The 26705-nt window shown below is 42.4% G+C and overlaps 1 protein-coding gene across 1 annotated transcript in view; it reads left to right on the top strand.

Moving 5' to 3' along the window:
* The first annotated feature begins 1189 nt into the window (after positions 1 to 1189).
* ABTB2 (ankyrin repeat and BTB domain containing 2) overlaps positions 1190 to 26705 on the top strand; it is a 111325-nt gene continuing 85809 nt past the window's right edge. Inside the window, exon 1 of the mRNA XM_009097080.4 lies at positions 1190 to 2266. Within this exon, the coding sequence (XP_009095328.1) occupies positions 1405 to 2266 (862 nt within the window). The 5' untranslated portion in view covers positions 1190 to 1404. The remainder of the gene's footprint in view (positions 2267 to 26705) is intronic.

The following is a 26705-nucleotide window of genomic DNA, read 5'->3' as shown; positions in this document are numbered from 1 at the left end:
TTTCATGTATTTAATTCATGCCTAATAGTTATGATGCATTTTTATTGACACTAAGTAATGTGTATACTGCAGTACAAAAAGACAAGGGATGTCCTGTAAGGCATTGTCGTTTAGAAGCAGGAAATCTCTTTTCTGTATCATCTAAACCATCCCTCTGTCAGTTCAAAAACATCCCCCTTGTCCTATTGAAACAGGCCCTGCTGAAAAGTTTGTCCTCATGGTGCAAAGACAATTTTTCATTTTGAACTTTGGAAATCCGGGTATTGAAGCTGATCATGGTTGGAAGCTGTATCTTGTAAGGAACATTACTATGGAAAATGGTTTCTTTTTGGTTTTTTTTCAGTCTGCAGTTAAGGACTGTGTGAGATGTGCCTTGACAGTACTTTTTGAAGTGAAAATGTCCTTTGTGAGAAGTTTTGAATGTACTCTCTTTAGGCTTTACTCATACCCTTTTGCCCATAAATATCCTACAAACAGTGAGTATATGGCAGCAATAGAGAGCAAGATTCAAAATCCGTGTGAACAAACAGATAAAAATGTCATCCTTTGAGCTGTGTTTTTGGGGTTTTACAGACTTTGTCACAGCGGCAGCATTATCAAGGACAGGCATTCTCTCTTGCTTTATCTCGTTTTCCTGGATCGGGGCCGTAAATGGCAGCGGGTTCGGGATCTTTTGGGGTCTGCGTCTTGTAGGAAGATGCGCAAAGCGCGTTTTTAAGTTAAATTCCAGTTTTTTTAGGACCCGAACCCGAAACACAGCGAGACCCGCGGCTCTGCCCGCCGCTCCCCGCTACGGCCGCGCGGGGGCGCGCTCGTCCCGCGCAGGCCGGCGGGACGGGGACGCGCTGGGCTCCTCCGCTCCGCGCGCGGCTCCCGGCCTGAGCCCGGTTTGGGGGGACCCGCCGTGCCTCAAAGGCTCCTGTCGGGGGCTCCGGGCCCCGGGGCCGCCCGCGCCATCCCCGGGCCGAGCGCCGACCCCCGCGCACCGCCCCGCACGGGCCGCTCCCCGCGCCGCTCCCCGTACCCTCCGTCGCCCCGCCCCTCTCGTGTGTGATTGGCCGGGCCGTTCCCCCTGCCGCCGCCGATTGGTGCTTGCCGCGTGCCTCATTTGCATGCGGCGGTGCTGGGCTCGCGGCGGAGCCGCGGCGGAGAAGTTGCGCCGGAGCCGCCGCCGAGCGCCCGTCCCGGCCCGGCCCGCCGCAGCCTCCGCGCCCTCCGCCGCCCCGGCCCGAGCGGGACATGACTGAGCGCAGCCTCCCGCCGGGATGGAGGTAGCCGGGCCCTCGGGGAGGGCTCCTGCCCGCTGGGCTGCCAATCCTCCCGCGCCGCTCGGGGCTCGCTAAGGATCTGCCCCTGCCTCACCTTTCGCGCTTGTTGTGCCGCTTGGCTTAACCCGTCTTTCCTATGGCTGGGATATACAGCTCGACTCTGAAGACCCTGGAGGATTTAACTTTGGACTCTGGTTATGGGGCAGGGGATTCCTGCAGGTCCCTTAGTCTCTCTTCTTCCAAGTCCAACTCGCAAGCCTTCACCTCTTCTCAGCACAGAGGCAACTGGTGGTACTACTCGGGCTCCATGAACAGTAGGAATAACAGCTGGGACACCGTGAACACCGTGCTGCCGGAAGACCCCGAGGTCGCAGATATCTTCTCCAAGTGCCCTAAGCTGCCGGATCTCGAGGAATACCCTTGGACTGATGAAGACATCGGCAGAATCCTGCGCAAAGGGAAGGGAGAGGGCCAGGGCAGGAGCTTTTCGCAGGAGGCTGTCAGGCGACTCTCGCAGCTGCTGCGGCGCGCCCTGATCAGGGTGTCGCGGGAGGCTCAGCGCCTCAGTGTGATGCACTCCAAGTGCACCCGCTTCGAGGTGCAGAGCGCCATCAAACTCATCCAGAGCTGGGCCCTGGCCGAGAGCTGCGTGCTGGCCACCGTCAAGGCGCTCTCCCTGTACAGCATGAGTGCTGGCGATGGGCTCAGGAAGGGCAAATCCGCCCGCTGCGGCCTCACCTTCTCGGTGGGCAGGTTTTTCAGGTGGATGGTGGACACGAGGATCTCGGTGAGGATCCACGAGTACGCGGCCATCTCCTTAACCGCTTGCATGGAGAACCTGGTGGAAGAGATTAAAGCTAGGGTTTTGGCAAGTCAGAGCCCCGATGGTGGAGGGGAGATCTCGGCTGAAATCCTGGAGATGGTTATCAACAACGATGCGGAACTTTGGGGAGTGTTGCAACCTTACGAGCACCTCATCTGTGGGAAGAACGCTAATGGTAAGATCCAGCTTTTACGCTCTGTTGTCTTCATACCAGCAAGCTTTACTGTAAAGTCCTCGCTCTCTGTGGACTTGGGGTTTTTCTGGGTTTTCTTTGCATCTGGATTGCATCTTGCTCGTGGTTTGTGTGTGCGTAAAGCAGGCATGACGGTCCTGCCAGGCAAGAATGATCCTGCTCTGTCCTTAAGATGTACCAGGTTATAAAAGGCTGTGGGAAACCAAGCCCTGTTGTCCTAACAAACATCTGACTTTCCACCAGCTGCTGTTTGGAGCATTTTCCCTCTAACTGGCGTGCAGATATGTTCTCTGTAATCCTAAGATGAAATGTGATTTACAAGCTGCTGTCAAGAAAGTACCACTATATCTCTTTTAAACAAAATTTATCTTACAGCGAGTATCTTGTAGTTTCATCTTAAAGATGCTGTTACCACGTACAGCCTGGAGAGGGAAAACAACATTAATTTTCTTTTGCGGTAGTAAAATTCACTTAATGAGCAAAAACTTTGAACTTGTATACTTTGGAATTCCTTGTAACTCAGCAGAAACCTGTGGTGTCCGTTCCTGCCATAAACAAGAGCGCGTGTGTGAGCGTAGGACGGTGTCTCAGTGATGAGAATAACACAGTGTTAAGGTACTTACCGCTGCCATTTGTTTGGAAAGCAAAGTTTCCGAACACTTAAGCAGATAGAGGAATGTTGGCATCTGCTTACGGGAGCTAGGAGCAGTTTGGAAGGCTTAAGCCGTGACAGTTGTGTTAAGGAGCTGCACTGTTTGTTTTGCATAGTCACACTGAGGAATACCATATTTTTCCCATGGAAAAATAAGGGAAACGTCCAGTTCAGAAAAGTATTTTGTGTACCACCCACGGTTTCATGACTTTTGCTGGCCTCTGTTACGGTCGACTATTCCATGCTTAACGCATTTGTGATTTAACTCTATAAAACCAGGGGGCTTTTCAAAAGGGAATCTCATAGCGAGAGAAGTAAAGGAGCTGTTTTAATTTGAGGCGGAAAAAACCCTTTGAAATTGTCAGAGATGGGCTGACTCACCTTCTCCTGCCTGGGTGCATTGATTTCCTGCAGTTTTTCCATAGCCAGGCAATTCTGTTGTTCAGATCACGAGTAGGGGACTGCAGGGAGTTGTCCCCATTGGGTCAGCATTACTAAACACTTGTGAAATAAATGTGAAGAGCCTTTTGGATGTTCTCTTGGCTCTGCTTGAAGGCATAACTGTAAGTTTCAAGGTCAAACAGAGACCTCTACACTTCTAACTAAAAGCGCTTGGGTGATTAGAGAGGTATGAGGATGTGTCTGCCAAAACACTTGTCATTCTTCGTTTTTCATGGGAGTGGTTGTTTGCCACCAGCTCTGAGAAAAAGACTTGTTTCCCTTCCCTCGTTCCTTATTTAAGGAACCTAGAGTAAAATATTTTGGTTCTGCCAACCAAAATGTACATTTCAGCTCTTCTCTGCTCGGTGCTTCTGCCACACAGGTTCTGTGTCTAAAGTGAAGAGTTGGACCTTCACTCAGCTTTTTTTTCCCTTTAATCTATTTCTTAAGAGGAATTTCCCTGAAAAACTGCAGTGAGTGAATGGATGCTGGTGTTGAATGGGAAGAAGGGTGAGTGTGCAGGGAAACGCTTATAAATATGCAGAGCACCAAATGGTCAGTTATGATAACGCTCCTGCACAGTGGAAAGCCAAGCAGTCAGTGGCCACAGAAGGATTGGCTTCTGTTGCCTCTTTTGTTGTTCCTGCCTTTCAGATCAATCCTGTCAATAATTGAATGCATTTTTAAAGTCTGGAAATTGAATAAAACCGCACATGAAGGCATCCTGTGATTTCCTGTGACAGTCTGTCACTAGTGTTTTTCCTGACACAAGTCAGTGAATTCTCTAAATGGCTTTTCTTGCAGTTGGAAGGCCACAAATGGTTTTATATGGATGCAAAAAAGCTTGAAATAACTTCTCTATTCTTCTCCCTGTAGGAATTGTAAATGAGTAGTATTCACATCATTCTGCACAGTGCTCTTAAATGATCTTGTCTTTTACATTAATTTAAATCTGAAGTGGATCTGGCACTGAAATAACTGGATTTATTCGTGTTTAAGGAATGGGGAAACTTGCTTTACTGTCACTTCTGTTTCTTTCCTAGTAAAAGCATTTAGTGGAGCACTGGTAAATTGCAAACTTGGGGAGTGTGTGTGTGTTGGGTTTTGTTTTATAGCCCAGAGTTTGATGGCAGAGATAAAAAGCACTTAGAGGTTCAGTTCTAGCTCCAGTCAAGCATTGTAATCCCTGGATGAAATCCATGGCGCTGTCCTATGCAGAAGATTGCACGGGATTATCATAATGGACATTTCTGGCATTATGATCTATTGAATACCATTTTCATTATTGGATCAGGACAGCCTGCTGCATTGGAGTCAAAGAAACAGTAAGTAAATACATAAATCTTCCTAAATTCTCCTGAGACTGAGGTTTAGACCTGTATTTCTTCAGTGACTAATCTCCCATCAAAGACCACAGTCCAGTCACTTGAAGCTTTGGAGGCTGAAAGAGCAATATTGTGTATTACAACAAATGTGTTTTAATCAACACCTGCTGTGTGAAGGGTAAAGTTTAAAACTCTGTGAATGCTTAAGGGGGAATTTAAATATTATTTTAAAATAAATAATAATAAGTGGCTTGCTTGTTTATTTGCCCTTTCTGTGAAGCTGTTCTTTAATCAACTTTTTTGCTGCTTCTGTGAGCTGTTCTCTGCCCTCAGTGTGAGTTCTGACTCTGTGCTTGAGACTTGGTGGGTCTGCCTTGGAAGGAGGAGGAATGACCTGAGCCTGTGGCCCTGAGTTCTGCCAGGCTCTGGGTGTGTTAATGCCTCCAAGGGTAAGGTGGTCTTAGGCAGAGTTCAGGTGGGATGTTGCAAAAACAATGCAATGCCGGAAAGAAAATGAAACAAAAGCAACAAAAAAGATAGGCAGCTGCTGAACAATGTAGCTAATAAAAGGTAAAGCGAGTGTAAATTGGAATTCAGGTTTTATTTTCTATTTTTATTTACAAGAAGATCTGTATATGCAGTGGTGGAAAATGCACCCACTGGTTTCATAGGGATTTTGAGACACTCTAATTCGGAATATTAGGGTCTATTAATTTAAAATGCTGGAGAGAGAAGGTGAAATCCGAACTTACCTTGGGAATGTGATTCTTTTACTCGATCTGCCTGTGTTTGATGCATGGCTCTTTAGACTCTGAGCTGTCAGCACTGCAAATACATTTGGATATCATTGCCCTGTTAATTACAGCACTTGGGTTGTAGTGAACTCTCTGGTTATGGTCAGGCACTCCTCTGTCTGCCAGTCCACCTGCTGTGCTGTTTAATGCATCAGCACATCCTGGTGCTCTGGAGATAGAAGTGTTGACAGATGTTTTGCCAAAGGAAAAAAAAGAGAGGGGGAAGGGTTGGAATTTAACCTGATAATGCTGTTTCTTCATGTACCTCTTAGCTCAAACACTTGAAGTTCTCCCTGGACAAACTAATACACAAATGAGTCTTGTGGTTTGCTCACCTGAGGATGAAGAAAAATAGGGCCTGAAAGAATTCTACTTGTCTTTTGAGGTATTTTTCTTAGGAAGGGTTGCGGAGGGGAATGTGTAACCTTTCCTCACAGTGTGAGGGAGTGGTTTGGACTTTATAAAATTAAACAAGACATGAATTTTCTTCTCTCTAATATTAAATACTGACAAATCTTACTGAACATCAAACACGGGCTAAGCATTTACTGTCATCAACCCTGTGTTCTTTTATATTTCACACTACAAGTTAAAAATTATAGCTAATTTTAACAGAGGATTTTTTAGAGCTACACTGTGATGAAAATTCCTTTTTATACCTGTCACATGGTCTGAAGTAATTTTTTTACTTCTGCATAGTCATGGTACTGTATTGAAATGCAGCGTGGGGGAAAATAATAATATTTCAATAAGCAGAATGTCCTTTTGTTATCTGAGCCGAACAAACTGGTGTGCTCATCAAGAGCCTCATCAATTTTAATAAGCTATCAGCTCCACAAGTCTTCAGGAAAGCACTGCATGGTGGAAGGGGGGCATTTTGGGGAAAAGAGCTGCAAATGCAATCTATAAATGAATTTGAGGGGAAATACAGGATTCATATGGTGGTAGAGCAGGTACAATTTACGAGGTGGCTTGTAAATTGTTTCAGAAAAAAATAATCAAGTAACTCTGTCTTCTGTGTTACTTTGTCTGAAGCATGAGTTTGAAGCAATTTTGGGGATTCCTGGGCAGGAATTCGGTAACTTATGTACACATTTCCATGTTGGGTGAGCTGGTTATAGCTGTGATCCTGTTCCAACTTTGGCTTCATTCAGCTCTGGACCCCCAGCCTACCTTGTGTGCTTCTACTCCTACACAGCCAAGAGCTTGGATTTCTATCCACAAACCCACAGGGACAAATTCTTTAAGCCTAAATATTAATGCTTGTGCACACATGCTCTCCTCTCCTCCAAAAAACAAACCACCAGGTGCATATCTGCAGATGTTTGTGTTTTTAATTGAGCATCTTATGTTAAAGTACAGAGCAAGTAAGGCTGACCTGCCTATTTTTCCACTTTACTGTGTGTCTCTCTCTCTATATATATATATACATATATATATATATATATATATATATATATATATATAGTTACAGTGAAGGAAAATTAATGATGTAATGATTCTGTCTTAAATTAATCCTTCATATTGCTGATATTACCTCATGGCAATAAAATCTGTGTCCTTTCAGTAAAATTGGTTAAAGAGCAAGTGCTGAAATCCCTCTGTCTGTTACTACCAGCAACAAATGCTGCTGATGTTTAGATTTTTAGTGGAATCAGTGTTGCTGGCAACTTAACCCTATGAAACAGAGGAGTTGTTTCTCTTGGAGAGAAAACTCTGTGACCTCTTTTGTCAAGGCTGAAATCTCTTGTTACTGCTAAAGTTTGAACTGAGCTAATATTGTTTGGGTCAGAACAGAATTTTATCCCTAAGTGATAACAGAGTTCTGGTGTTAGGTTCATTGATTAATTGATTTTCCAGGTGAAAAATAAAGCTGGTTTAGCTCAAAGATTAGCAGTGAACACGTGTGCAGTATCTGGGGTGCTGTTACATGTTATTTTGAATGTGTGTGAGCAGAAAATGAGGAATGAGCTCTAAATGTTCATATAAGTAGTGGTAAAATACAATGTGTTTAATGTACAGTCTTCTGATCCTGGAATAACTGCAATGAAAGTAGAGATCTTGAAGCTGATTTTGCTGAACTAAGCCACCAGAATGGGGTTTTTTTCTAATGTGCCCCATCTAATTTCTTATGTGTTTTGAAAGAGCAACTCATCTGATCAAGAGAGGGTTGCTGATTGTCAATCAATTTCCATAACTGATCTATAGGATTATGGATATCCTCCTCTTCCTTGAGATCAGCACTCATCCAGAGCATGGATGTCATATATATATATTTTGGCTGTTTTGACATCTTAATCCTTTCTAATTTGGAGATATTCCAAAACTAACTGCAGTAGTAACAAAGAGTAGTGGTGAATTTTGAATACATTTTGTTCTGTTAATGGGGTTGAGATGAAACATCTTTTTACACTGAAAAATCTTGTTTGGGTAGTAATGTTATTGCAATGTTTACATGTTGTAATAATTTGTTTCTGCTGATATACATCATGTGATTTAATTACTCCAGTTAATGGTGCATTTAGAGCTTTCTTTATCTGTTTGGTTTTTCTGTCCCTTTCCCCAGCTTGCTTTGTAATGGATGGGTCTGCAACAAGTCAAAGGAAATGTTTCAGTTTATGGAGTCCTCTGTTGCAGGAAACATAAGTAAAAGTGCTGGAAACATTTATTTACAATAAACAATTCCAAGTTGCAGGGGAGGGTGGGTGAGGACTCAAACACTTAATTAACTACAGAGAAAGCCAAAACTCGAAAGTGCCCGCTTGCACTTGGGAGCTTAAACCCAAAATCTTGGTCCTGAAGTAGAAGTAATTTGTTAAAAAACTCATTTTACAGCAATGCAAGAAAATAGAATAAGGCCAAAAGTGGTATTAATCCTGTGATCTTCACTAAATTAGCTTGTTGTCCTTACTTAAAGGCTAATGCATTTTACATTTCACTTGAGCAATTTGTCAGTTGTGCCAGCTGAATTAAACAGAAGAGAAACAGAGGCTTGTAAACACAATAAACCCACTGGATACTTTGTAGTGCCCAGTTAATCTCTCAGCTGTCTTAATTCTTCTGAATGTTTGGAAGCAAGATGAAAATAATTCTCCATTTACATCTGAACTCTCACTTTGCATTTGGTCAAGGCTGAGCTTTACAGTCAGTGTATGTGGTCCTTATTTATAAATATTGCCTGTTGTTGGAGGCTCAGGATTTTGCAAGCTGGACATTAAGGAAAACCTCTCTCTCCCTGATGAAGTTTTGCCCCACCAGTAGACAACAGGAGAAAGTGTCCATTTGCTCATGTTGAACTATGAGAATTCAGGCTGATGAACAAAAGGATAAAACCAATTGAATTTCTGGTGCTCCCTTGTTTTATTTGGATTGACTTACATGATATTTTGATTCTTAGTGCCTAACATGACATTCCAATAAATCCAAACAAGCCTGAGGCACCAGTGCATCCAGGACAGTGGTGGCTTCATGCTTTCTTCATTTACAAATTGGGGCCAAAGTACTTCAACAGAACTCTTGATTCTTTTCTGTACAGAGGAGCAGCTACATTTAAAAAACAAAGAACAAATATATTTATATATATACATATGTAACTGGTGGACCTTGTTGAGAGCACGAGTCAATTTAAGGGTTCCAAGTTGTGGATTTTTTATGGACTACCAGGTTGGAAGAGACCTGATGGATGACCCTTTCAACCACCTGAGTGAGGAGAGCCTTTGAAGTTGAGTTGCCTTCTTTGCATCACAGGACTTGTCCCAAGAAAGCAACAATAGAAAGAGGAAAGGTTTGTTCCTTTCACCCCCAACACATCCAGACTTGCCTTTGGCCTTGGGTCACAAGCCAGGCAGGATCTGTGAGCTCAGTCTGCTCCTTGGGAAGGGTTGGGATACAGCAGGTGACCTGCTGAGTTTGGCAAGGCAGAGGTGGTTTTGTCAACCCCTAATTCAGGTGACTGCCTGCAGCCTGCCAGGGTGGTGGCTACACTTCTGTGAGCTTGGGACATGTGGGATGGAATTAATAGCATGGTAGTAATTCTGAGGAAAGGAGATGATGTGACTGCTGCGCCCTTCATGAGGGGATGCTGAGGGTTGAAGTTAAATGGAATTCTGAGTTATAAAATCCTTGTCTTCTAAAATCTACTTGTTATGTGGTACTTGCAGGTGAAAGCCCCTTAGAGTTGTATACTTCCTCCTCCTCATCTGCTCAAAACCCATTCCCTAATGCTGTGATTCCTGGTTGGGCTGATGCTGTTGAGGAGCTCCTCCGTGGGGCAGTGGTTTGGTTGGTCTGTGCTGTGATTTTATGTGAAGCAGTTCTCTGAAATTGTCCCTCAGCAGAGCCCGAGGTGCTGGGCTGCAACCTGGGAGCATCATTAAATTGGGTCTCAGGGACAGTTTGGTGCTCTTGGTGTGGCTTTGACCCAGACACTCAGAGGTCAGTTGTACACCTGAGCACTTGTCAGTCTTGTTCTGGTTGTTTAATTATTACACCTGGACCATGTCTTTCTTAAAACCTGTTTGATGTTCACATCATGTTGTGCTTGACCTGCTTCAAGTCTGAATTGAGCAAAATGCCAGAGCAATCTGTCATGAGGCTGCATTTGGCTCTCCCTGTCCAAAAATCAAAAAGCCTTGACGTAAGCAAAAAAAAAAAAAAAAAAAAAGGGGGAGGGAAATGTACTTAAACAATTCCTGTAGTTTTTGTGTAGTAACACTAAATAAAATGCTTGAGATGATGAAGAGTGTTTGTGGTAGAATCCTGGGGTACAGACAAGGAACTGAAGCCAAATAAACATTTCAGAGCAGCTTTTCAGTCTGTGAATGTAGATTTATAACAACTGATAAATTTGCTGTGGGGCTGTGCAATATCAAAGTAAAAGTTGTTTATGATATTTTGGGGATGAGAGGAAAGGAACACTACAGAAGACATAATCTGCTTGTTCCATTCTTCAGTGTTTATAACATTACAGTCCATGCTGGATACTTCTGTCACTTTAATTTCTATCCCAATCTGGAGTCTGTTGCCTGGTACCTGGAGAATAAAGAAAAAAATATAACTCTGTTTATGCTGGGACTTATACATTAAAAAGATAAGCATGCAGAGGCATAATTATCTATTATTTTTTGATCCTATATAGCTCTGGATTTTTTCCTGATTAATTCCAAGATGACAGTGAATAGCTTTTCTTCTAATATTTACATTTTATTGTTTGTGAATCAAGCACACTGCTATTGGAGCTGAAGGACAAGAGTTGAATATTGGCAAGCAGTTAAAGTAGGGAATTGGGCCAGTTTTTCCTCATATTTATTCTTCAGACTATTTGTGTTTTTGATGTTTTACTAGAATTTAGTAGAAGTCAGTTTCTTGTTTATTTTGTTTAGTTGACTACTCAGTACTCCAGGCAGTTCGGACTCATATCAGGTGAAAGCAAAACCCAGGGTTTGGAGCTGCTTTTAGGCGGTTCACTCATCTTTATCTTTGATTCCTCTTACAAGTAGTTGTGAGGTTCCTTTTATTTCTTTTCCCAGTTTTTGTGCAATTTCCTGAGATAACACCACAGGCCTAACTAAAACTGTAGGGATGGGTGTTTGTTGTAATAATGTGAGAGATAACATATAATGAAATGTATTTCCTCTGAGGGGGTGGATATAAGTTCTCTTGAATTGCACATTGAATTTCTGCTCTTTGGTTGAATGTTATCTTCATTCCAGCCCCCCACCCTGTTTTGTGCTCAGCTTGCACTGGTGACTTTGTTTAGTCTAGAGATCATAAAAATGTCTCTCAAGCTGCATTGATACAGTTTTATTACTATCTTAGTGTGGTTTCTGGTACTTTTAAGCTGTTATATGAATTTTATAATATGTCTGTGGATATTTGCACTCTAGGGACAGTTGGACTTAAAAGGCAGGGAAGAAGGTGAAAAGCTATAATGGTAGTAACCAATTCATAGTCTTCATTGTTGTTTTCAATAAACTACCTCATTCTATTGTCAATATATTAAGACTTTTAAAGCTTCCCCTCCCTCCACCCCAGGAAGTGTTATGAAAATTTCTGTTATGCTTTGTCAGCATATGTTGAAACTTTGGCTTGAATGGATGTCAGTTTTGTTCAAACCTGAAGTAAGATCAGGAGATTTGTCAGAGTTGTTGTCAATGACCTGCTGCTGAAAGAAGCTCAGAGTCCCGCCAGGAAGTGCTGCTTACCTCGAAGTTTAACCTTGCTGCAGCCTAAGGAATCATTTCCACTTGTTTTAATAGCTATTTGATCAATTTTTGCTTAGCAGAAAAGACTGGATCCTTTCTAAAGCAATTGCTTGGTTTCAGAATTGCTTGGATTGAGGCCACATGTTTGTCTGAGGTGGTTTTGTTTTAGTGCTTTGTAATAAACTTAAGGGATTTACACCTTGAGGTGGGAGAAGCTTTGGCTTTGGTGACTGTTTCTTCCACGGAAAACCTGGATTGGGGGATTTAAAGCATCTGTGCCCTGAGGTAGTTTGTAGCTGTGCTGGTGAGTGCAATGTAGGTGACTGGTAAGTTTTTGTTAATCTTATTATTTTGTTGATGTTAATGTAATTTGGAAAAGTGTGTCCATCCTCCAGCTCCATTCTCTAAGGTCAATGCCAGATGCAGAGTCTCCTATTAAAGCCACTCAAGGAAGATTCATGCTCAACATTTCTCCATGGAAAGCAACCTTGGAATTGTTTCTGGCACTTCTTCCCCGTGTGTGTAATTCTATGGCTCATGTTTTTGTAGCAGACAAGTGGAAATGCAGCTTTCACCACAGGTTATTTTGTGGGATGATGTATGTGCTGCACATTTATAAATTTGGGGAGGGGGGCTGTCTTACTTTGTTTTCAAACAGCTGAGGTGACCTGTGACCTGCTGGAATTGAGTGATTAAACTCTGAATTTTCTTGTACCTCCACAGCAGTTCAGAATATTCAAAATTCTCCTGTTATAGTGTGATGATGTACATGCAAGGCTGTGTGATTGTGGTTTTTCACATTCACTGCAGAAGGCCAGAACTCCCCTAAGGCAAGCACAACTTATAAATGAAAATGAATGTAATTTATTAGCGTGCAGGTAACCCTTGCCACACAGCCAAGACTTAGATAATTCTTAAGTTATGGCATAAGATACTGAGCTGGCACGGGGCATTTGGCCTTGCACCATCTGCAAAGCCTGCACTCCAATTTTCTGCTGTTGCCATGGGCTGCAGACTCAGACAGGAAATCATGGTAGGATGGGAAAGGCTCCAAAATACACACAGCCTGTGTAAGGTTTGCAGTTAAAAGGGAGTTTCAGAGAACAGGCTATCTGTTCTGCTCACCAGGCAGGGAGAAGCAAAGTTGCCTTGTGTGTGCCCGCGCGCTTTAAATGTCCTGGTATGTTTTATACGCTCATTTTTTTAAAAGCAGGAATTTTTTCCATGTAAAGTAACATGCAGAACTTCAAATGATCCATTGATGTACGAGGGGTCTGATTCAGCCCTTGCTTAATTGGTCATGCTGGGCTGAAAGCAGAGGAGAAAGGAGTAACCACATGGAGCTTGGGGCACATCAGGCAGAAGAGGAGCCCCTGCCTCTCCTTCCCAGGGACTCGTTTTGGGGGTTTAGTTCTATTTTCAGGGATCAAGGCCTGGGTTCTCTGCACTACAGAGTGTTGCTGTGAGAGGCTGTGTGTGTATGGCCCATCAAGTGACAGGGGTGCAGAAGGTGCTTGGTTAGTAGAGTTGCTTTCTAACCCTGGGTAGATCACAGGGTCAGAGTTATTAATGCATTTTCCTTGAGCTGTAGGTTAAAATAGGCAACACTGGAGTGATTTGGTTTGGAGAGCAAACAGTTTTATCATCTGCCTATGAGAGATAAGCACAATAATCTGTGTGTAATGAACTGCACAGTCTGCAGAGCTTGCAGTGTGTCTGAAGTGTAGTGTAGGACTGGTCAGCTTATGCTGCCTTGACAGATGGGGGAGAGGATAATTTCTCCAGCAGTTCCTAATTTAATTTTAGTAAAGGATATGCTCCTTGACTAAAATTTACAGCAAATCCACACTGAGCATCATGCTTGGGAGGCGTTCTGGACAGACAGAACAGGAGCTCAGCAAACTTCTTGTGGTAAAAACCTGCTTTAAAACTTTCTCTCCAGGGCCCATCTGTGGTTTTTAATTCTGACTGAAGGGAGCCATATAAGAGGGTGGCTTGTTTGCCGGGCATTTTCCAGTTTGGCTTGTGTATGTAGTGCCTCTCCAGCTGCTTGGAAGAATGGAACTGTGAACAGGAGTAAGGTGAGGTTTGTGTGTTACACTGCCAAATATTGCTGGGTGCGCTGGTGATGTATTTGTCAAGAATGAGACTGGAACTACCAATTAATCTCGTTAGAAATTAAAACTTGGGTAGGGTTTAACCCTGGGCCGGGGATTATTTCATGACCCTGGATCTTCCAATAACTGCTGCCTTTTTATGTGCAATATAATGTCAGAAAGATTTGCTGCTTTTCCTTTTTGATTTTATTTAAATCTGACGGGAGACAGTGTTCAAATGGCAGACTGTCTCAGCCAAGCCATCTGCCTGAGCCCTCAGCAGTGCATTGTATTCCTGAAAGAGCATTCTAGGGAAACATCCCAATTCTGAAAAGTTTGAGCTGATTCTACATTAAAAGAAGTGATCCAAAAAGCTGCTGGTGATTTACATGTGAACACTGCCAAGTATTTCTCTGATGAGAGTGCATAACAAAGGAGTGCTCGAGTGGTTGAGTAAGGCTGATTGGAACAATCTGTTGTGGGCTACATCTCTTTCTGATGCTCCACAATGGTGAGAAGCTACTGTCACTTGTATTTTCAATCTGTATTTTGCTTAGAGGTATGAGATCTTTTGTTGTCAGGTCCCTTGAGCTATCTGGGGAGGGGGGAGAGGGGAAGACAATATTTCTTGCTTTAAAATATTCATGGAGCTTGCATGGGCTGGCTTCAGCTGACTTTGTCACCCAGAGTGATTTCTAGAAGAGACAAAGAAGTTGTATTTGATTCGTCTTAATTAGGGCTTGATAGACACATTCTTATTAGACTTCTGGATCTGAATATGGATCCGCATTAATAATCAACTGCTCTCCTAACCTTGCTTTTTGTTCTCAGCTGTTACTGAGGAGTTTGCTCAGGGAATAGCTGGAAGTATTTGTTGTGTGGACAGTTCATCTGAGGACACTTTTCTGATGTTCAGGGACAGCAGGTTATTCTCTGGGCTTGTTCTGTGATGAACAGCACGAGCTTTAGGAGACTTGTGTGGGAGTGATTTCTTCTACTTTTTTTGTGATTTGCTGTTGAAATGAGGCAGGTCATATAAAGCAGCTGCTTATTTTGGAACAAAATCAGCATAACACATTAAAGAACTCATTAATCACTTAGCTTGACCTTCATTTCTTATTAAAAAAACTTATTGCATCTCTTGTACATTTTGAAATGCCAGGGATCCTAAGACATATGTTGTCTATTCAGATCTATAGGTTAAGAGCATCAAATAGTTATAATAGGGAGTAAAACCAAAACAGATTCCTGTTGAAGTACTGTCTCTCCTTTTACTCATTTTTAGGAGTGGGAGGTGGCGGTATAAATCCCTGCACAAAGAACTGCTCTGAATTCTCCACTTGTGTAAATTTTTGTCCTGGGATAGTGGCTTCTTCCCTTTGTTCAGTTTTGTTAACACAAAAGACTTCACTTTCCTAAAAGTCTTTCAGTGCATTAACCAGCTTCTGCATCTCTTCTCCCCTCAAAAATCCCAGTGCTTATTTTACAGCAGGACTTATTCTGTAGTTAAAAACCCAAGTTCCTTGGGGATGTCTTTCTTATATATCCCCTGTGTAGTCCTAATGGTATGAGAAGAGCTTACTACATTATACTCACGTTAACTTGTTACAGAGTTGGGGTTTTTTGAGGAGTGGGAGTAAATGAATCAACCATTAGAACCTAGATTAGTTTTAAAGGCAGGGGAAGGGATCAGTAGATTTGGTCAGAAACCTGCTCTTTGTCTAATACTACAATTGTCTGCTCCTGCAAGCCAAAATGGGATCATAAGCATGGGACCAAGCTTCTATTCAGCCTTTAAGGAGGGTACTCAAGCAGCATTTTCATTTTATTGGGAGGGTACAGTCAGGTTTGTGTGGTCATTAATATATAGGAGTTCATAAAACTGGCAGCCTTAATTGGATAGAAGGGTTAGTAAAGCATGAGGTGAACCAGAATGAGATCTCTTGGGGTCTGAGTTGTGCCTCCTCTTAAAATACGCATGGCTTGGCACAGTGAGTAGCTGGAGCTGAGAGCAGAGTAGTATTAATTTTGTTTGAATAATGGCATTCATGTGCCTATGCTAATGAGTGTGTTCTGCTGCTCGTCCTGCAGATTGTGGACTGGACTCTGAGCTTGTTTCACATCTCAAGTGCTTATTTCACATCTTTAATGGCTTTCCTTTTGCAACAGAGCCTGTCTTGATTCCCAGTGATGTAATGGATCAGAACCTGACCTTGCTGCACTGCTTTTCCCACCACCACTGTTGTGCAGCAATCACACAGCTGTTCACTGCTTATTATTTTTTTTTCCAATTGGCTTTTTTGGCCTCGACTTCCTAATGCAAGTCATCAGCCACTCTTTGGTAACAGCATTTAGGCGGTGCAGGCAGTGTTGTTGAAGGCTTTAAGTACTGCTGAACTGTTTGGGTCTGCTCTAAATGTTGAATGAATATTAGGGTTATTTTTATTGGTGGGGAATTATGTGCTTCCTTTGCCCCTCTCTTTTCCTCAGCTTAGGAAAGCTAAGACAAAAGCAGTATTTAATAAAGGAGTGAGGTGTTTCAAATAGAAATATCTCGTTGGCTTTTTTTCCCCAATAATGTCATGGATATGTGCTCTGTTACATTCAGCATCAGGGAAGTTGCATGGACTAGCAGTTCAATGTGTTTTGGGGTTTATTTGTGTTTTTGGGGGATTTTTCAAGTATTTGTGATTCATTGTGAAAGTATTGTGAGCTGATGAATTAAAGCTGAGAAAGGGTGGGAGGAGGAATAGAAATCAACACTTCACAAGCTGGAAATCTCAGCTGCAGTGCACCTTAGAATCACTGAAATGCTGGTTAGGATTTGCTCCTGGAGGTTGTTCAGTCCATTTCCACTTCTGATTGGACTCCTGCCAGAACTAGATCAGCTGAGTGATGGCTTTGCATCTCTCAATCTTGGAAACACCCCTGTGGTAGATCCCACAGCCTCACTGAGCAACCTGCTCACTTTTTTTAGTGAAGAAGTTTCTCCTAATGTCCAGCATGAGGCTCTTAAGTCACTGTTTGTGCCAGTGCCCATCATGTGCTGCTTCTCAGAAGAATTTGACTCCATACATTTTGTAGCCACCCTTCAGATAGTTGTAGGTGCTTTTTAAATTGGCCTTTAGTGTCCTCAAAGCCAGACTCTACAAGCCCAGCTCCTGTATCCTCACAATTTCCAGGCAGAGACCATCTGGTCTCTCTGCAGTTTATCCACATCCCACTTGAAGTGGGGAGCCTAAAATTGTGTTCCCCACAAACCTGCTGAGGCTGCTTATGAAGGGATTGAGCAAGCTGGACCTCAGGATTGGCTGCTGTTCTCTGATCATTATCAGTGCATTGTATTGTGTGGCTTGCTCTCATCTCTGCCTCACCTTGAGTGCAGGAGACCTTTCAAGTTGGAAAGTGCTGCTGAATTATGTCTTTGAGGCTGTGACTTTTTGAGGTGGAAAAAGGAAAGTTTGTAGAATTTTCATTCTGTCAGAGCATGAAACTCGGAGAACCCTTTGGAGTTTCCATAGAGAAATTACTTCATCTGTGACTGGGATGCTTGCTGCCACAAGCAGGGTTCTTGAGTTCCTTTGTACCCACTGGTACAGTCAAAACTATTTCTGATGTTTAAAAAAACCGAAATGAAACAAAAATTAAAAAGCCACTGCATCTCCAAACCACAAAAAACTCCCTGAAAAACCCGGCAAAATCAAACCAACCAAAATCCTTAAAGTCTTCTGTGTGGCAATTGAATATTATGGGGTTTTTTTGTAAACTCACCTGAGTTACAGCTGTTGCAGTGTGTAATAATATCAGTGTTTTCACTGCCCAGACACCTTCAAACCAAGGGCTTGAAGTCTGGCTGTGAGTCTGTTTCTGCCTGAGATCTAGTCTCAGGTTTCAGTGGTTGTTTTCTTTCTCCTTTCCTTTCCTGTCCCCCCAACCAGAGTTGAAGGCACAATCTGCATGATGTTTTTAAGCTAAGAAGATGGGAAAGAAGGTTACAGCAGACTCTCTTTTGTAATTCTTCATCACTGGCTGCTCTTTCTAAATTTGCAGTCACTTGCATGAATGCAGCCTCCATGTACCTGGAGAATTGAGGCACTTTGTGCAACTGGAGAAGTGAGAAGCAAATATTTTGGTTTCTCTACCCACTGCATTGTGGAGCAGAAACCAAAAGGCTCATAGAGAAACCAAAGGCTCATTCAACATTTTTTTGGAAAAATGTGGCTCTAAACACTGCTTGCCCAGGAAAACAGGTAGGGGATTGTGTTGTAGTTTTACATAACCCTTAAAAACATAACGTCACCACCAAAAATTACAGACCAATAATATAAAAGCAAGCAGTTGAAGAGGATTCTATTTCAATTAAAATAGCAATGCTGGTGACTGGGCAAGTTTCAGTGTAGCCACACTGCTTGTCTTCCAACTTTCATTTATTTTGCTTCTAAGGTTATAAACTTTGGGGGAGAGAGGGGGATGGAGACTGTGACACTGAAAGTTATTCTGTCTTAACTTGTTCGGCTCTTGAACAAAGCTCCTAAATCTCAAGCTTTTGAAGGAATTAGTACAAATAACTGATAAGAGTTGTAACTTTCTCTCCTGTGGAAAAGTTGAGCTTATGCCGAGCCCTTCCTTGAAGAGGCTGGATCCCATCAGCCAGCAGTGCCACTCCTGGATGCAGGCTTCCCTCAGAGGAATGGAAGATGGAAAAAGAGTAGAGACTTCTTTTTTTACATAATTAAAACCTCTGGAAAATGTCAGCAGAGATAATGCTGACTAATGAGGTATAGACTGCAAATATTGGTATATCCCAGAAAATGGTGTTCTCCTGTCTGGGGCAGTGGAACTAAATTGGGTTTGGTAGTAGAAAGAGGGAACTGCACACAAATTCATGTCTGTCTTGCTCTAATTGAAGTAAACCCCCTGTGAAATTGCTACCCAGAAATGACCTCACCAAGGCTGTTTGCTCAAGCTCTTGGCAATCAGTTTTGAATACTTAATGCAGTAGCCAGAAAGCAGCAAAAACCCCCCATGTGCTACAGAATGAGCGAGATGGTGGTGTTGTCCCTTAACCAAAATGCTCTGTAATTCCTCTCTGCTTTCAGCTGAAAAAATAATTAAAATAGTATTTTAATGTTGCATTTATTAGTTACACCCTGCCATGTGAAATCCAAAGAAATGGCTTTGTGTAGATGCTAAAAATGCCAGAGGTTAACTGTTCATTTCATATTAATCTGAGTAACTGTAGTGGGCTACTTAAATACAAACACTGGGTGGGGGGAGAATCCTGCACTACCCTTATTGCCAGTGAGACTTTGAATTTAGGTAATTTCATGCATGCAGAGGTAGACTTTATTTTTCCTTCATCAGCTAAAATAACAATAAAGCCCAACTTGGTATATTTATTTAATGAAACACAGGATCCCTGCCCTGATGGTTTTAATCAGTCCCCTTGCTATGTGGTAATTAGGGGTTCTCTCCCGTGGTTCTGTTTTTACTTAACTTTCCGAATGTGCAGCCAGTTTAAGTTTCGAGAGATACTTGCAGCTAAATGTTGCCTCATTTACATGCGGATTATCCGGAGGGGACCCTTAAACGCGCACTCATGTTACAGAAATGCAGCCCCTTTCAGCACTTTTATCATTGAGGGAGCAGCGTTCTCCAGGAAAATGTTATCTTTTGTCAGGAACTAATTCATTCCACTCGGGGGATGTGACCAGCCCTTTGATTCCTCGCACACACGAGGATTCAGAAGCTGGACGTGGCTCAGAACCAGGTTTGCCTCTGTCCCGATGGATGCAACTGCTAAATCAGGAGAGCATCCCTGAAATCAGGTTCGGGCTGTGCATCGGACACAGGCGAGCCCTGTATTAAACACCGGGTAAGAAGTGGTCTTTTCCTGACCAGACAGAGTCTGTCAGTGCTTCTCATCTTTGTTTAATAACCAGATCCCTTCGAGGGACCTGAGAAGTGTTGTATTTGTGCCTCTAACTGCAGCTGGGTGCCATTTACTCCTGGCAGCTATGGAATGGCTGGAGACGCGAGGAAGTAGAGCAAATACAGAGCATTTAAAGCTCTCTAAAACAGCTTCCCTGCATAATGTGTGATGTTAAAATACTAGGTGGCAGTTTGGGCCGGTGTAAAAGTTTTATTGGAGTGAGTTTGAGCCAGCCACATTATTCAGGAAGCCACTACTGAGCTCTCAAGTCATCTGAAACGTGTGCTAGTAAAACCCTTTTTATAAAGCAATACAACCCCATGCAAGTTCCCCATGTAACTCCTCATCTCTGTCCTGGGACTTAGCTGGTGGGATGTTTGGGCTGCTGGTTTGTACAGGTACTCTGCTTGTAAATCCATACAGGAGTGAGCTTCTCCCAGTCCCAGGATTCTGGAGAAACTGCCTCTGCACTGTGCTGAAAGCTATTAATTAAACTTTGCTCATTGCAGAACTGAGCCCTGCTGCTGGTTAATTCCCTCTCCAAGTATTAGGAGGGAATTTGTAAAGTTTTATCCAGCACACCATGTACTTATATCCTACAGCAGTTGTATCTGATGTCTTTGCTACAAGCACAAATATCAAAAAGCCTTCCCAAAAACATAACCGTAGATGGTGTAACTAGAGTTTGAGATTGCAAAAGGGGAAGGAAAGTCCTCTTTTATAGCTTTTGTCTCAGAATCAATTAATCTGAGACTAGATTAACAGGAGATTAAAGCATTTGAGTTGCAAATACAAGTGAGTAACTGGAGAGATGGGGTCAGAGCTGGGACAAGTTGTACAGGAGCATTGCTCCCCAGATGTGCATATACACCCAACTGGTTCCAAAGGTTCTATGCTACAAATACCCCCCTGCTCCCATTCTTGGGAATACTGGTAATTGTGAAATACCCTCAAAGCAGAAAGGCAGTGTTAGGACGAAGGTCTCTTATGTTCTGAAGGCAGTGGGATCTCTTGTTATTTGTCTAAAAAGCTGTTCAGATTCTGAGCTAAATAGGTCTTTCCAGGCTTCTTCACTCACTTCTTTGATCTGGTTTGGCACTTTTCTCTTTCATTCTGTTGTATTTTTTTTTTCTTTGCTGCTCAGCTGCTCTTAATCACAACAGCTCATGAATTTGGGTGCGTAGCTTAGCTCTGACTTTGAGGGGGTTCATCTTTACATTTTTATCATAAATAACAAACCCAAGAAACTGGCAGTGTGCTTTAAACATTTTCAATAGGAAGGCTTGTTGTGATGCATCGAGAGAAACCTGTTTCACTGGTACCAGTAACAGTCTATTAACAGCAGCTTAACTTTAAATTTACACTTATTGCCCACAAAAAACCCTCATACACTTAAAGCAAAGGTAATTTTCTGGTGGGAAGAAGACACAGATACAGAAGTAATATGGTTGTGGAAGAGCTGTGTGTGAATACTGTGGTTTGGAAACCAAGCAGGAGGTGGAGATTGCAAAACAAATTGCTCAGAATTCTTCCTTCATTCCCCTTTCCAAAAAAAAAAAAAAAAAAGGGAAGGATGACCAAGAAGGAGAATTATGACCTAGCAGCAGGGAACTCAGCACTGAATGGATTTACTGTAATAGTAGTACACTGCAGTTACTGTAGTTACTTCTATAGTAGAATCCTGTGAAGAGCATGTAGGTGAGTGGAGGACTAGGGGTGTCCCCTGCTTTCCTGAGGGATCAAATATTATTCCTGCTTTTATGTTAATTGGCCTGGATGCAGTCAAAATATTTGAAATATTTGCAAACCTCTCCAGGTTTGTCCATGTTATTTCTAGGGAATGTGGCAGTGGATGGAAGATTTGGGTGAATAAACATGGTGAAGTTTAAAAAATGGGATCTGTATCCACTGCTGGGGTTGTTCTGTGGGAAAAGGAAAACTAATCCCTTTGGGGAAAAAAGGAAAAGGAAAGCAGATCTCTTTATGAAAATAATGACATGTAAGGGATAGATTTTTCTTATACTTTGAGTACCTTTTTATTTTTTCATCAAGGTCTGACTTTATTTAAGCTGAATATTGATGCTAATTAGTACGGCACCCTACCCATTATATTGATGTGACACTGAAAACTCAATTAACTGTGCAAGACCACCTTTTATGTCAGTCTTAAAGTTGGGATTGAATTCTAGATGTCCTGGCTGGTTTGAGTTTTGCGTTTTTGTGTTCCCCTTGTGTGAAAGTTTAGAGCTTAAGATTCCAGAGGACAAGTTGTACTTGGGACAGCACCATTTGATGATGGGAATCTTTAGCAGTGATTTTATACCATAAGCATCAAGCCTTCAGTGAAAATAACTGCAAGGCCTTACTGTAGTAAAAATCACTGATGCTTGCAATAAATTCCACAACTGCTTTGAACTGCTTGCTCATCTGGTGTTTTCTCTGCAGCCTGGTAGGCTGGGACAGCCATGAGGGAGAGCAGTGAAAATTTGAGTAGCCAAATAAGTCTGGGGATTTCCATTCAGCTCAGCTGTGGCATTCTGTCAGATTGAAAGTCAGTGTATCATGATGGAGTATTCTGAGGAATACCCTGTGTACAGCCAGCCACATTTGGATAACATTTCCATGTTGTAGGAGAGCAGAACACTGTGAAACCTCATTACAGAACATGTTAGGGCAGCTCCCCAGCAGCAGCCTCCACGTTATCTGCCTGGTGACAAACGCTGGCTCAGCCCAGCAGCTTCTGCTTTCTGATAAACCAAGGTGGTTTCCTTGTTGCAAATCATGGGAAGGTCTCTTTCTCTCTCTAAAGCTCAGTCTTCTATTTTTGGATTCAGTTTGCATGGTGTTGGTGATGACTCTGCTGGGTACGTCAGAGGCTGTCATGGTTCTTTTTTAAAATATTCTCCAGCTGGGCAGAATTAGGGCATACCAGGCACATGAGGAAAGCCTCTCTTCCCCTTTCAGCAATATGGAAAAGCTGTGTGGGTTCTCTGGGTGTTTGTGTAGATTTCCAAGCATTGTAGGCAGCACAGAGGTGGAGAAGATGACACTCAAGAAGTTGTGTGCTGCTTCTACCTCACACCCTGCTTACAAAATACTGCAAGGCAAGCCTGAAATAAAGAAGCCTATAAACCTTACTATTATAATAAGTAACTTGGATTTTTTTATGAAGTATTTCTTGTTGGAGTTTTGCAAGTACTAAATAAGCTTTGTAGTGCTTATTAAGGCAGAAGGTATTGCAAGTTTAAAGCAAAAAGGAAAATATGAAATGTATGCAGAAGTGATTTGTTTAAAATGACATCCAAAAGTGGCAAAACTGGAAAGAATCCTTGAATCTGAGTTGATATTGTGGTGCTACCTAATGGCCAGAAGTGCTGCTTCTGGAAGTTCAGGACTTGTACCAGTTCTTCAGGAATTGAAGCAGAGGTGTCCTGAACGTGCTGTGAGGCTGCAGCAGAAGTCAGGAATTTTCAGCAATCCCAGGACTGCTTGAATTTACAGCCCACAGACAGTGGAGGGGGGGGACACAACACAGCAAAGCATCTTCAGCCTCCTATTCTATCCCCAGACAAGAAATGGGATGCTGCCTTCCTGAAATTCCTTTGGATATTGGGAAGTTAGCAGAGGGTCGTCTGCTTGAGACTTAGGGAATAAAAGGTTGTGCCATCCTTAGGCCATGGAGTGTTGACTGTTCATTTTAAGGAATTATTCTGGTTGGAGGTTTTGTAGGGAATTTTGCTGGAGAGAGATACTCCTGCAGCAAGGTGGGAATGGGAACTGCCTTCTTGGACTGAGCCAATTCTCAGTGCATTGCATGTGATTTGATTACAAAACTCCTTTCCATGTTGAAAGTGAAATCAGTCTGTTTCCATTTGGTTCTTCCCAGAAGGAAATCTTCTTTCTTTTACATCCCTCTGGTAGATGCTGAAGGTGAAGGGGGATGCATCTGCTACTGCAATTTTCTTTATGGAAGCTGTATAGAGGGTTCATTACTGTCTATTTTATAAAACTTCACCAAAAAAATAATCAATCCCTCATTGTTTTGATGGCTTCTTTTAGAACTGCAATTCAATTCAGTGTTGCACTAAATAAGAACTGGTTTAGCACAGATAAAAGCAGCTTCTGTCATTAATCAGCCAAGAATATGATTTCTTTTTGTAATTACAAATAGAAAATTCCAATGGCCTGAGGAAGTTCACTAGCACAACTTAAATATAAAACAAAAAGTTGTGATTTATTGCTTTCAGATCAGGCTCTGCCTTTACCAAATGGATCTGGTGTTCATCTGAGCTCCAGTCATGTATCTGAAATGAGCATCTGGGCTCCTATCTCTTATCTACAAAGAAACCTGTTTTAAACAATGGCCCTTCAGACCAATAAAAATTAGTTACTCAGTAAAATTGGTTATTTAAGGTAAAAGCAAGTTCTGCGTGGAGATTTAGGCTTGTTCCATAAATGTGTGTGACCATAAATTTATCTGAATAAACTTGTAACAACAGTTCTAAATTAGTCATAAAGAACAGCTTTTACATAAGTTATGTTAAACCTCTGGAAATGTTATTGATTTATGTGCGGCTGAATTTCCTTGTTGCTATATTTGTTCTAAAATGTCTCTTCCTCTAGAGAAAAATAATTTTGAAGTGTTGGTCTCACTGGTTCTGCATAAGCTGTGGGGTGGATTCATCCTGATGTGCCTTGCAGAGCTGGTCTAACACCTTCTGGTGTTCCTACCTACCACAAGGCAGGACAGGACTTGAGTGTGGATCTTTCCACCTCCTCCCCAGCCTGCACGGTTACCTGGGCACCCAAATGTTCTTCCAAGGAAAACGGGAATTTGCAGCAGAGTTACAGCAGCAGAATTGGGAAAATGGGACTGCAGGGAGTCCCTGGAATGGTGTTGGTTTGGAGTTGGGCACAACTGATGGGTGAGGACCAAGTGGGGCCATGCCAGCATCCCAGGAGAGAGGTGACACCAGAGATAAGGCAGAGCATTCCATATCTGTGGGTAGGATTTTGACATTTGGATTTGTAGTTTCATCTTCTGCAAGGCAATGAGATGTTCATGAAAGTATTTTCCAAACAGGTCACCATAATTAATATAAATATCTTAATAAAAGCTAATTGTCCCTTATGGGGGGAAAAGTTTCATTTTCATCACTGCAAACTGAAACCGTGTTGGAGGTGGCTGCTTGCAACAGAGGCCAGACTTGTCTCTGGGAACTGAGCTCATCCTTGCCCAGGAAAGACTCTGGAGTGCAAATCCTGCCCTTCCAGCATGGGTGGCAGCTGCACTGAGCTGTGTTTGTGCTGATGAGGGGTTGGGGATCCCAAAGCAAGCAGCCCCTCTGTTCAGCTGCACCAGGAGAGCACTTGGTAGATAGGATCTCATCCTCCTCATGCACCCAGATCCATTCTGTTGTGGTCTTTTAATTGGTGTCTCCCTGTTGGATGTTTTGCCTAGTGAAAATTTCTGGTGTGATTTTATTCATTAGCTAGAAATTGAAGTAAAAACAGAAAAGTTCAAAAGGCATGATGTGTGCCCTAAGAGCAGTGATCTGGCTCTGTGAGAAGGAGCAGAGCTGTTAAGAAGAGGTCATCATTGCTTTAAAGTGATTTTTCAAAGTGGAAACACTCCTGAAACAGAAACCTGAAGAGTCAGGTGCTGGTGGAAGTAAAACTGGACAGAACACTTACACTGAAGCAGGTTAACTGCACTATCCAGTTGGATCCTGCTTTGAAATTCATCAGCTCTGAGTTCTGTTCTTGTAACTTGAACTGGGCTGTGTTTTTGGAGGAATATTCACTAAAATAGTACAGTGGCTGAGAGTTCTTCCAGGTGTTGATTTCAATGCAAAATAAGCAGTGCTAAACGTTTGATAAGGCTGTCTTAAAACAGAATAAATGGAGTTGCTCTGTGTCTATCAGGGCTGGTCCCAGAAAGAAAAGGGCACCCAGAAAGTCATCCCCGTTTATGCCATGGCTTGATGATGGTTACTAAAGCTTACACACTGTACATCCTGGAATATAATAGCTCTTCAGTTGAGGGGGAGAAAAATATGATATTTCAGAATATTCTTAATGCCAGTGAACAAAGAGAGAAGATCAAAGCCAACCAATCAACCCCATTTTTTTGTTTTATTGAATTGATTTCTAAAGGCCCTGTTACTATAGTAACTCCAGGAGGTCTTTTAATTACAAAATTTGTAAAAACGCTTTAATTATTCGGAAGTGCTTGGGATGGGGGGAGGGAACAGTGGCACAAATGCTTTTTAAAAAGATGTAGAAAATTTGCAAACAAAGCTTGACAGATTTCCGAAGCACACCAGGGGCTGACACACCATCAGCACAAACACACTGAGTTCAAGTTCTCAGTAAGCAATCCCCTGTGAGACGGTTCCCTTTGGCTAAAGAGAGACAAATCCCAAACAAATCCCCATCCCAGTCCAAATCAAGCATATCCCTCTGCACAGATACAGATGGCAGAGCTTGTTCTTTCTGTACCCTAAGTTCAATTACAGTGTAGCTGAGAGGAGTCCTGGTGTTATCACGTTAATTAGCAGTTTAGGGAACTGCTCACTCCTGGGAGCATGGAATTCCATTGGAATACCAGTCTGCATTGCAGGTACTGAGCTCTATCAAAGAGGAATCATTTAGCGCTAACAAGCACCTTTCAAATAATAATTGCATTTAAAATAGATGCTGTCATCTTTTATCATCAGGTACATTTCCAGAGTGGATTTATACTCCAAACAGACTTATATTTATGGTATCAGAGTAGAATTGGAGACATCATGTGAGCAATTTTGAAATGCCATCTCTTGACTTGAATCCATGCTGAGCTAATGTATTTGGCGGAGCTGCTGGAGCTTCAGGAAGTCACTGACACCCCTCAGAAATGCAGTAGTGAAATTTGGGTTCTTAATCTAACCTCTGGATTGAAGTTGAGTTTTAGCCCAAACCTAAGTGTCTTTGCCTGTA

Source organism: Serinus canaria, chromosome 5 (genome assembly GCF_022539315.1).
Source record: "Serinus canaria isolate serCan28SL12 chromosome 5, serCan2020, whole genome shotgun sequence".
In the NCBI taxonomy this organism is placed as follows: domain Eukaryota; kingdom Metazoa; phylum Chordata; class Aves; order Passeriformes; family Fringillidae; genus Serinus; species Serinus canaria.
Note: the sequence above shows the minus strand (reverse complement) of the source record. Positions and strands in the feature narration are given on the sequence as shown.